Consider the following 13,100-nt stretch of genomic DNA (forward strand, 5'->3'; position numbering starts at 1 on the left):
AAATATTGACTGTTCGCTTGATTTCTGGAAAACTACATCGTATGTCAACTTTAAATGTACCACTGATACAAGGTGGTTCCAATATAGGTTGGTAAATAGAACTCTGAGTACAAACACTTTTTTGTACATGATTGGTCGTTCAGACCATGGAACTATAATAGTGCCATGTTCAGACTATGAGGTTTGTGATTTCAGCCATAAAGAAAAAGAAACACCGATACACTTGTTTTGTGAATGTAACATTATTTGTACCTTTTGGGTGAATTTGAAAATATGGATTCATTTTTGGATTTCAGAACATTTTTATTTTATTTTAATTTTTATTAAATTTTATATATACAAAGGAAACATGTGTAATAGGAACCCAAATGTAACTGAGTTGCAAAGGGAACTTAAAGCATATAATAAAGGAGCTTGGAACAATTTGCCATTTTTTTTGGGAAACCAAGAAGAATTTTATAGAAAGTGGTCTGGACTAAGTAATTTGTTTTAATATGTTTTCTCCTCAAGTATTTAATGGATGTTGTGTAATGTAATTGTTAAAAATATGTATCAAAAGAAAACATTGAATAAAGTCTCTGAAAAGGAAAAAAAAAGAAGAAATAATAAAAGTAATACGAAAAGTTATTAACTGCGGTAGGCCTACCTTTTCAATATATTCAAACAGAACTTCTTGTTGAAAATCTTCTGTAGATGCTTCGCCTTGTACATTTTTATTGATTTGACACAAACGATCCTGCTTACTGTAGTTAACAGACCAACAGTAAACTTTCCTGGAACAAGCCAAGAGACATCCAGCACGATCGATATTAAGAATCTGGTAACTCCAGCCCAGAAGAGAGCGTTGTGAAACCACTGTATATAGATGAGAACTTGCCAAAGCAGCCTCAATACAGAGAAAAACGGGGGGAAATAGCACGATAAAATACATAATGTTTATTCTCCTTCTGAAATAAGGTTAATTTGGCGCAGTGTTTGGTTTAAAAAATGTGTATATTTGATATAATCAAAATGAATCTGCAGTAAAATCACCATTATTGATAATAGTCTAAACTTTAATGATTCCACTAGCCAATATTTTTAATAACGATATAATGAATCCTATCAGGTATAGCGTGTTGCTGATTTCTTCCAGGTTTGTATTATTTACGCTAAAGTTGTTATTGTAATGTAAATTAAACTTAATAATATTTTGTTTGTTCATAATTTTCAGATATAATGACCTTTAAAAAATTAGAAAAGCTAGTCATCCATATTAAATTCACGGATTATAAAACAAACACAATAATAATATAATAATTAAAGAAATACTGTATAATTGGTTATTTTTCAGAAGGTTACGAATGAAACCCAAATACATCAATATTGTTGTTGCTACTTCAGAGCCTGCACTATTAGCACATGATGTTGCTTCAGGTAGATTGGATGGCCGCCGTCATAGTAACTAAACATTAAACGTGCAGTTCGATCCACGCTTTTGTAATTAGATTGTTGTAGCAACCCACGGATCTAATAACCAATCACTCATGTGACTATTAAAGATGTATTGTCCCCCTGGAAAAATAATGTTTAACACAATTTTGGTTAAATATGCCAATTTAATGTAACATAATAGTTATCCACTTTGACCAAAAATTGGATCGAAGAAAAAATGCATTTACCTGAAATTAAAATGTAATTTAAAGCAAAAAATGGTAAAATTGGCTGCCAGCCAATGTGTTTTTGGTTGAATTTAACCATTTATTTTGTCATTTTATAAGTGAAAACATTATTTTTTTACATTTTTTTTTCTACGGAAATGATTAACTTTATTAAAACTACAAAATAACATATTTAAAGTCTGATTTAATTAATCTTCATTTTTCATGTTTTTGGGGACAATACATCTTTATTGTAAGACTAAACCAAATAAACCATTTCTTGCTTGCCAAAAAAAAAAAAAAAAAAATGATTGAGATAAGCTGTATTATTTTAACAAACCATATTGTATAATTCCTTTCAAACGTATTGTCATGTTTATATTAAAATAATGCTAATAATAATTATAGACCTTCAATTTAACTATGGTAATCTTTTCCTATACAAAAAGTAATTAAAGAATAGAAAGAACAGTTTTCAAAAACATGCACAACAAATGTAGTAGAAATAGTACAGAATAATATGTATAATTACTGTATTTATATGAAATAATAAACAAATATTAGTCATCACCCAATTCTGCAACTAACATTTATAGAAATACCATAAATAGGCCTATTTGTATATCTAGATTTAGTCAGTTAAGATGTATCTATTTGACAATTGTAATATTCGGTTGGTAACATATACAAATAATGAATGTTTATCAGTGCAACGGTACAAATATTTTCATGAGGTGAAAGATGGCCTGTACATGAATACTAATAATACTAAATATGTGTAATTTTATACATGATTGGTAAACTAAAGAATTAACTATATAAAATACATAAGAACAACCCTTTTATATAAGTATAGTAGGCTATGTTCGTACATTCACAAAGAGGGAATTTGTTCTGACATGCCAAAATGTTAAGTGTGACGGGACTAATATAGAAAATGGCAATTGTTGTTACAAAACATTTTGCCACTAAACATCAGTAGAGCTTCGGCCTTGATTTGTTCGAAGTTTCCACTTGCTACAATAATATGTAGCAATAACCATCGTATGTACTATCAAGACTCTTGAATCCCCAACTATTAATTCCATTATTCCCGCAACCTGGTCTAGCATGCGTTATAGGGTAAATAACCTCTCTACTTTCGACCCAGCCCGCGTTACAGCAATCATAACCAGCTATTTGTGCCGCTTGTAGTTGTGCTCGTGTTGCTAGTGCTCCTCCAGTGTAAGCAGAGCATCTATCCTTTGCATCCTGGTACGTAAGTTGGTATCTTTCAGTTCCACGCACATTCATCACTCGATGTGAGGGAAATGGATCTGGAAACGTGATGTTCTGGTTTGGTAAAGGAATATAACACATGGCGAAATATTCTATTGATGTGTCGTATAGCTTAATGTAGTTACCAGTTGGATAAAGCCAAAAATCCGATGGAATATTACCTGTGCAAGAATTTCCTCTCAATTCATTCAAATACCATCCATTTGTACAAAGATCAACACCTAGTGAGTATGATGCGCTATACACCTCAAAAGGAGTCGCCAGCCGACCACCAAAGAGGGTACTGCATCTAGTTTCAGCTTCATTAGCGTTCAGTTTATCCAAATTTAAACCTGTTAGCCTTATAATTCGTTGAATTGTCGGAATATAATCAAACAAACCTAATGGTTGATTATATCCTCTGTAACAATAATAGCCACTTTCATATGTTTTGTCTGGAAAAACATTACTTCGTTGATCTGGAGAATTCAATGTGCATTTGTCTCCGTTGATTTCGGTGAAGGCTATCTCACCACTAATCAGCCATCCTTCGATGCAGTTGTCCATACGTGGTTGATATGCGTTGTAAAGTTGTTCATACGATGCGAGCGAACCTAAGTTAATGGTACATGTACTGGATGCTACATCGTAAGTAGCATTAGTTGAACTAGAATAAATACCATCTGAAAAATACGAAAGAACCGCTCATCAACAAATATCTCATTGATGAGAGTTATGTATTGTGTTTATTCTATAAAAATGATTTTGTGTCTTCTGTGTCGTAACACAGTTATATGGCTACCACAGTATTGCTTTTTAAAATACAAAAGTATTTAGAAACAGCACATTATGGATGTAATTTTTTAAATTAGAGATTATTTTAAATATCTAGGCATTATTCTACAGAAATCATTAGGTCTATACTCACGATTCTTTAAACTTTTATCCAATACCTATATAAGAGATAATACCACAATTAAAAGACATATTTTACACAATGACATTGAATATTATAATTGTAAAGTTATAATATTAACTACCGTATGCCCGCATGTACCTACTTATACTTTGACGTAAAGAATGAAAAAATATATAATAGGCCCTATAGGGTCTTAGGGTTTAAAATGCAAAAGGAAAAGTCGAATAAGTACCTTCTCTATGTATACAAATGAAAGTTCTTGTTGAAAATCTTCTGTAGATGCTCTGTCTTGTACATTTTTGTTGAGTTGACACAAACGATCCTGCTTACTGTAGTTAACAGACCAACAGTAAACTTTCCTGGAACAAGCCAACAAACATCCAGCACGATCGATGTTAAAAAGCTGGTAACTCCAGCCCAGAAGAAACCGTTGTGAAATAACTGTATATAGGCCTAATTGAGAACTTGTAAAAGCAGTCTCACTACAGAGTACGATTAAACAAAAGAATACGGGGAAATACATAATATTGACCTGTCCTTAATTATCCTATTTTGTCAAATAATGTACTTTTGCTTACTGCTTTAAAAAAGAAGAGTATGTCTGCGACAATCAAAATTAAAATCGATTTCTACATTTAGTATGCATTGGTATGGTTAATCGTTATGTTTGTACAAAATCAATATTGTAAATTTTGGTAATAAAGATATACATTGATGATTGATGTATAATTGGAACACCTGTTTGTATTTACATTGTACCGTTCTTTGTTGAAATCATTGTTGAACTGTAATTTAATATTTTAATTTGAAATAGACCTAAATCGAATAAACCTTCAACAGTTTTTCTTTCTTTCTAAATCTAATACAGAAATTGTGGATTCGGATTGCCTATTCACACATTTCTACTAACTTCTGAGACTGCACTAATAAGTAAATGATGTTGCTTCAGGTAGATTGGATGGCCGCCGTCATAGTAACTATACAACACTAAACGTGCAGTTGGATCTGGTATAGTAAATCGGTATGTTTGTACAAAATCAATATTGTAAATTGTGGTAATAAAGATATACATTGATGATTGATGTATAATTGCAACACCTGTTTGTATTTACATTGTACCGTTCTTTGTTGAAATGATTGTTGAACTGTAATTTAATATTTTAATTTGAAAAAGACCTAAATCGAATAAACCTTCAACAGTTTTTCTTTCTTTCTAAATCTAATACAGAAATTGTGGATTCGGATTGCCTGTTCAAACATTTCTACTAACTTCTGAGGCTGCACTAATAATGATTTTGCTTCAGGTAGATTGGATATTCGCCGTCATAGTAACTAAACAACGCTAAACGTGCAGTTGGATCCACGCTTTTGTAATTAGATTGTTGTAGTAATCCACATATTGGTATCGCGTTTGTCAGTACAAAAGATTATAGCGAAGTTATTTTCAATCTCAATGTTCAATTTATTTTTAGAAGTGGCAATGTTTAGTCCGTGTCCATGCTGCATTGAACCGCCTACTCAAACGATCCTGTTTTTAGGTAGTAATCGAAACACTGAATTAGTACACTTGTGACTAGCAATTATTGTACTGGTTTCCCCCAAAAACATGAAAAAAATGAAGATTAATTAAATCAGACTTTGAATAGGTTTGTAGTTTTAATAAAGTTAATCACTTCCGTAGGAAAAAAGAAAAAAAATAATGTTTTCACTTATAAAATAACATAATAAATGGTTAAATTCAAAACCAAAAATCCATTGGTTGGCAGCCAATTTGACCATTGTTTGCTTAAAATTACAGTTTTTTTCCATCCAATTTTTTTGTCAAAGTGGATAACTATTATGTGAAATTAAAATGGCATATTAAAAAAAATGTTTTAAATTATTATTCATGGGGACAACACATCTTTAACCATGAAACACGATTTCTTTAATAATCCTCGCTGCAGGTGTAGTTTATTATTGTTTCTTTTGTTTTCAACACTAATCGATTTCACGTTCAATGTTATCGCATGAAAGTAACACTATCATTAACTTAAATTATTTTCACGAAAACACATTTATATAGAAGCATACGCTATACTCTCTGAAATTATTATATTACTTGGCATAATGCCACGTTATCATCCTGTTTTAATACCTATATACCAACAAATCATCTCTATTTATGAAAATTGATATATTGGTGACGTTACAAAAATATATTAAATCTCGAGTGATCTGTATGTTCAATATTGGCCAAAATAGTTAAATACCGAATCACTGTCACAAAACTAGGGTTCATTATGACTAAAAAAATGTTGTGTTGCATCGCACATCGACTATCAATTCAATTCAATTCAATTCAATTCAATTCAACGTAAACATTTATTTTCTTTCTTTCAACCAATAACAATAAAACAAATGAATAAGGTATTGAAAAAGAAAGTACGAGTTTTAAATAATACATTTAACCATTGTGCAACAGAGCAGATTATACATGCTTTTGTTACCATTCGGCTTGATATGGGAAATTCCCTGCTGTATGGTCTGCCAAAGAAGCAGTTGCGGACTCTCCAGAAGGTGCAAAATTGGGCAGCTCGCTTGGTGATGTGTGCCAAGAAGTATGATCATGTCACAGCATTGTTCAAAGAGTTAAATTGGCTACCCATGGAGTCACGTGTTAAATTTAAGATCCTGCTGCTGGTGTTCCGATGCCTAAATAGTTGCGCTCCAAAATATCTCTCAGAATTGTTGACAGTCAAGAAGGGAAAGCGAGAACTAAGATCTAGTCATCAGGTGCTACTGGACATTCCAAGGAGCAAACATAGTTGGGGAGATCGGACTTTCAGTGTTGCTGGACCTAGGCTCTGGAACCACCTACCCTTAAACATTAAACACACATCATTATTGAGTCACTTTAAGTCACTACTCAAAACTCACCTTTTCTGATTTTTTCTACAGCGCCATGAGCAATGAATGTGGGAATGGCCCTATATAAATCGAACGATTGATTGATTGATTGATTGATTGATTTCAATATATATATATATATATATATATATATATATATAAATCATACTGTAAATTATAGAAACAGTGCTCATATTCGGAACATGATCTCATAATCGCATCGAGCATAGCTCATTGGCGAAAGTTCCGTATTTTTTAGTTGTATGAAAAAATGTCTCTGGCTGGATTCGAACCTGCAACCTCTCGCTTACAGGGCGAGTATCATACCACTAGACCACAGAGCCATGTATGGTATTATCACAGATTTTCACCCACCAGATACATTCTCTCATACAACAAACGCCCTCACAATCAGTGGAGGCTTAACAAGTCAGAATAAATTCCAACTTTAATTCGCAACGGTTTTTAAATAATATTGTGTATATGTAAATCAATGATGTTGCGTAGCACTGTGTAAATTATATATAAATCATACTGTAAATTATAGAAACAGTGCTCATATTCGGAACATGATCTCATAATCGCATCGAGCATAGCTCATTGGCGAAAGTTCCGTATTTTTTAGTTGTATGAAAAAATGTCTCTGGCTGGATTCGAACCTGCAACCTCTCGCTTACAGGGCGAGTATCATACCACTAGACCACAGAGCCATGTATGGTATTATCACAGATTTTCACCCACCAGATACATTCTCTCATACAACAAACGCCCTCACAATCAGTGGAGGCTTAACAAGTCAGAATAAATTCCAACTTTAATTCGCAACGGTTTTTAAATAATATTGTGTATATGTAAATCAATGATGTTGCGTAGCACTGTGTAAATTATATATAAATCATACTGTAAATTATAGAAACAGTGCTCATATTCGGAACATGATCTCATAATCGCATCGAGCATAGCTCATTGGCGAGAGGTTGCAGGTTCGAATCCAGCCAGAGACATTTTTTCATACAACTAAAAAATACGGAACTTTCGCCAATGAGCTATGCTCGATGCGATTATGAGATCATGTTCCGAATATGAGCACTGTTTCTATAATTTACAGTATGATTTATATATAATTTACACAGTGCTACGCAACATCATTGATTTACATATACACAATATTATTTAAAAACCGTTGCGAATTAAAGTTGGAATTTATTCTGACTTGTTAAGCCTCCACTGATTGTGAGGGCGTTTGTTGTATGAGAGAATGTATCTGGTGGGTGAAAATCTGTGATAATACCATACATGGCTCTGTGGTCTAGTGGTATGATACTCGCCCTGTAAGCGAGAGGTTGCAGGTTCGAATCCAGCCAGAGACATTTTTTCATACAACTAAAAAATACGGAACTTTCGCCAATGAGCTATGCTCGATGCGATTATGAGATCATGTTCCGAATATGAGCACTGTTTCTATAATTTACAGTATGATTTATATATAATTTACACAGTGCTACGCAACATCATTGATTTATATATATATATATATATATATATATATATATATATATATATATATATATATATATATTTGAAACGATAAAGATGAGGAAATCTGTGAGAATGAGAAAAAGTCGCCCCAACCGAGACTCGAACTCGGACCGTCTGCTTGATATGCAGATGTTCTAACCATTAGACCATTGGGGCTTTCATGGTATTGTTCGAACTCGATTGGATAACGACTCTTTAACATTCTCGGCGTGGTACGGCGGAACAGCACTAGTCCTCAGTTGTACGCACGCGCAACAGAGATCAAATTGATACGCCCTCATCTTTCAGTATTTTTATTCACGAGAGGCGGGATCTCCGAAGAGATACTTTTATATATATAAACACAAGAGGCAAAGAACATTAATTCTAAACCGCCCGGTGATATACTGAAATTTAATTAATTAATTTGAAACGATAAAGATGAGGAAATCTGTGAACATTGTTGATATTTCAAAATAGCTGGTTATATTACACCACCAGAGATCAATTGATACGCCCTACATTTATGAACAATGTTGATATTTCAAAATAGCTGGTTATATTACATAGCCTATGTAAATACGTGAACGTGATTGGTTGAAACTGCATCACATGACTACCGCTGCGAGGATCGTAAATCGTATATATATCCTCGAGAACTGAGTAATTTTCGCGTAATTATCGTGTCCTGTCATTAATCATATAAATTCTTGAGTACAAGATATTGACTTTGTAATTTTCGTGTGGCAACACTCGCGTTTGCCGATAAATAAACAAAAGTCATCTACTGGGTCTTGAACTCGCGATGAAATTGCGCTACATGCGCTGCGCCACGGAACTTGCTTGAAGAAATTACTCAACTAAACTATTTAAACTATGCATACATAGTGTCCTCATTTGTTATTAGTCCTCCCTAGATGTGATGAAAGACCGTTTGTGATTGGTTAATACTCACAGTAGTAACCGATACGCGCGCGACGTACTGAACATCCGGCCGGTGATTCGGCTCGATCGAAGAAGAAGAATTATTATTTATTCGGCCTACCTGATAATAATATTATTATTATTAATGTGGGCTTATGGATAGAAATTCTTCTGTTATTATTTAAACGACCTAGGCTAGTGAATATTTTATTGCCATTAATTAGTAATTATTTGTATATTATTCTTCGAAAGGTAAGGTGTCTGGGCAGCTTGTTTACATACAATACAAAAAGGAGGCCTAAGCCTAGCCTAGCTACCCGACCCAGCAGACATTCTACTTGTTGTTGGCTATGTAATATAACAGATATCGCCTTTTATATCGGTAAAATATAAGATTAGACATCCCCTCGGGAATGATATTAAGTTCTCGGGAATTATATATTTCCCTCACCTGCCGCTTCGGGAAATATATATTCCCTCGAACATAATATTCGGCAAATATATATTCCCTCAAACATAATATCATTCCCTCGGGGATGTCAAATCTTATATTTAACCTCTAAGCAGTCAATATCTGTATAATATTTTAATGCACAAATATAATCGTAAACTTAAATTGTATTCTATTGCACAGATATTAATTCTTAATTCGTGTGTATAACAATACACTATTCGATATAAGCACATTTTTTATATTCTTTCACAAAGATAATTATTAGGTAATGAATCTAGAATGCTTACAATAATAATGACCTTTTCGATGTATTCGAACAAACTGTTTTTCGGCCTGTAATTGTTCTTGTATTTTCTCATTGATTTTTGCTTATATTAATTTATAGATCAACAGTAATCTTTCAACAACAAACATCCAGGACGATTGATGTTAAGAAGCAAGTAACTCCAGCCCAGAAGAGAACGTTGTGAAATTACTTTATATAGATGAGAACTTGTAAAAGAAACATTATTAAAAACATAATTGAAAAGATGATTTTGAAAAATGTATTCTATCGGTAAACATTTAACAAAAATTGTATTAATTTGGTAATAAAATACACTCTATTCTGTAATTTAACAGTTCTTACACTGCACGAAGAATCAGTACCGTAGATAATAACGCATGCACACCAAATAAATACTATACTTTTCTTAATTTGTCTTTAATATCTTTGTTTTTTCTTCAATTAAGGCCAATTTGTATCATCAAGGACGACATTGTGTTATTATTATATGAATGCATTTGTTCTACAACAATATAAAAACGTTTCTCATTACTGTAATCTATCGGTTGTAGTCATAACTATACAAAATAATACAAATGTTCCTTATTAAGTTTTAACAGACTATGCTTAGCATAAAATGTTGCCAAGTATAGTATTTACTTTGTTTGTATTTATGTAACATGGCAATAAATACAATTTTGCCAAGTATAGGCCTACTATTTATTTTGTTGTAAAATGTTGACAAGCATAGTATTTACTTTGTTTGTATATGTATGTTTGTTTGTTAGCACGATAGCGCCTACAGTTTTCAAGTTATCATTCTGAATGAAAAAGTACATGATGTTGCTTCATGGATAATCGCAATAGCAACTAAACAACACTAAACGTGTAGATTATCAAACTTTATCTGACAAAAATTGCAATGTGCCCATATATGGGAATGATGATGTCATATTACTACCATATGTATGGCCAAGACTCGAGATAAGGAAACCGTTGAGCAAAAACCAAAGAGACTAGTCAAAGTAAATACGAATGTGAAAATATCTTGAAGTAAAGAAACAACGGCAAAAAAGAGAGACTGGCCAAAGTAAAAACGAATGTTACAAGATCCTGCAGTAAGGAAACAACGGAAGAAAAAAAAGAGAGACTGGCCAAAGTAAAAACGAATGTTACAAGATCCCGAAATAAGGAAACAACGGAAGAAAAAAAAGAGAGACTGGCCAAAGTAAACCAAAATATAAAAAGAACTCGAAGTGTGGAAACTGCTGTTGACACTTCAGCATTACGATTAGTATAGAAGTAATTGCTAATTTTCATAAACATGTGAAAGAAGATGCTGCTGATTATATTTGTTGTTCGTGTCTCAGATTATTATATCGGTGTTCAGTAGTATAATTTAAACCACTGAATTATCAAAAGCTGAAAACAGAGATTTGTAATGCTATTTGTGGTTACAGAAGAACATCAATGGATAACAAAGAATGGATTTGTCACACATGAAGGGGAAAATGCCATGTCAATCCAAAGCCAACAACTTACAACTTGCAGATCAACCTCCATAGTTGAAACACTTAAATTAAAGCCACTTGAACTACGACTTATTTCTCAAAGAATACCTAAATCAAAAAAATATCTTTCAACATGCTCCCAATCAGTGGATATATTTTGTAAAGTACTTCATTCATTTTCTGAGTGCTTTCATTACTTGGCTAAGTATAGTCATTTACTTTGCCTATTGAAAATCAACAAAATTGGTTTATTAATAAATAATAAAAATGATATTATTTTTATACCGGCTAGTATTAAAAAATAGGAGACAATTTTTAAAAACCGGCGAGCAGTTTTAAAGTAACAAGTGTACTGAAATTCCATTTTCTCGAGAACTACTTGTCCAAAAAACTTCATTTTTGTACAAGAGGCAAGGATTATAATTTGTGATTTGTAATTTCAAAACATAATTTGATTTAATTTCCTTATTTCATTCTGTACATAGGTATATACTTACGGTACAGAACATGACTATTGATTTTCAGGAAAATTGATATATTGGTCATGTCAAAAAAGCTTATCTTCCGTACGATAAATTAAATGGCACGCACTCTGTCTTCTTTTAACATGAACATTACATATTCTTTGATATAGACCAAAATATTAGTTGACTGGTCGAGCGGTTAAGCTTACTCCATGGGTTAAGGCAGGGGCCCCGCAAGCGGCATAGCTTCAAGACACTCCTCAACTCCTGGTCAATCTTGCAGATTTTAGAAAGGTCATTGTTGCAATGACGGAGTTTGTTTGCATTAAAAATTATTTAAACAAATTATATAAACCCCAGCAGGATTTGAACCATATAAAGCTAATGCCTAAAGCAAAAAATTGTATCATTTAACATGCTCCCTATCAGTGGATATATTTTGCCAAGTACTTCACTCAGTTTCTGAGTGCTTTCATTTGTATGTTTGTTTGTTACTTGGCCAAATTAAAAATTGTCCAAGTATGTTTGATGTTGGTTTATGTGTTTGTTTGTCTGTTTGTTTGTCATCACTCTAGCGCTCACAATTTTGATTCGAATGACTCCAAATTACTATCATACATGTCGTCTGGTGCAAGGACGACACTGCCCAATTGGTGAAAATCCGGACCACGGTCCCAATTCTGGATCACTTTTTAGAACTAATTTTAGACCTGCTAGTGTTAAAAGATAAAAGCCGGTGAGCAGTCTTAAATTAACAAGTAAACTAAAATTGCATTTTCTCGAGAACTACTTGTCCAAACTTCATTTTTGTACAAGAAGCAAGAGTTATAATTTGTAATTTTAAAACTTAATTTAAATACAGGTTTTTTGATGCGAGTAGTTTATAAACCCTATTTCATTTCAAATTCACCCCTGTGTTTTTTGCGTTGCTGTTCTATTGTTAGTTGACTGAAGCTATTGTTAGTTGAAAGGCTGGTTACATACCTTTACACCAAACTTACTGGCATCCCTAAATTAAATCTAAAAAGGGCCAATTTGGGAAAAAATTAGAAACAAGTGTTTCTCAACTGATTTGTGTCATCTGGGGTCTATATATCCACAAAAAAAGTTCCAGCTCATCTGACCTGGAGAAAGTCGCCACTTTGGATTTTTAAAATGGCCGCCATAAATTACAGATTTTTGTTCATAACTCAGCTTATACATCATGTATGGACATGATTTTCGTGGTAAAGTATATGTTTTTAGGGTCAAGGAATCCA

General features: G+C 32.9%; 1 protein-coding gene across 1 annotated transcript; it reads right to left on the reverse strand.

Annotated features, from left to right (window-relative positions):
• Window positions 1-2,657: 2,657 nt before the first annotated feature.
• On the reverse strand, window positions 2,658-11,429 carry LOC140051860 (aggrecan core protein-like). The gene is made up of 3 exons (XM_072097188.1): window positions 11,409-11,429; window positions 3,826-3,850; window positions 2,658-3,580 (listed from the first exon to the last, which is right to left on the reverse strand). The coding sequence occupies exons 1-3, from the start codon at window positions 11,427-11,429 to the stop codon at window positions 2,658-2,660; spliced, it is 969 nt and encodes a 322-aa protein (XP_071953289.1).
• Between the last annotated feature and the right edge of the window lie 1,671 nt (window positions 11,430-13,100).

The sequence above is a fragment of the Antedon mediterranea genome, chromosome 6, assembly GCF_964355755.1.
Source record: "Antedon mediterranea chromosome 6, ecAntMedi1.1, whole genome shotgun sequence".
In the NCBI taxonomy this organism is placed as follows: domain Eukaryota; kingdom Metazoa; phylum Echinodermata; class Crinoidea; order Comatulida; family Antedonidae; genus Antedon; species Antedon mediterranea.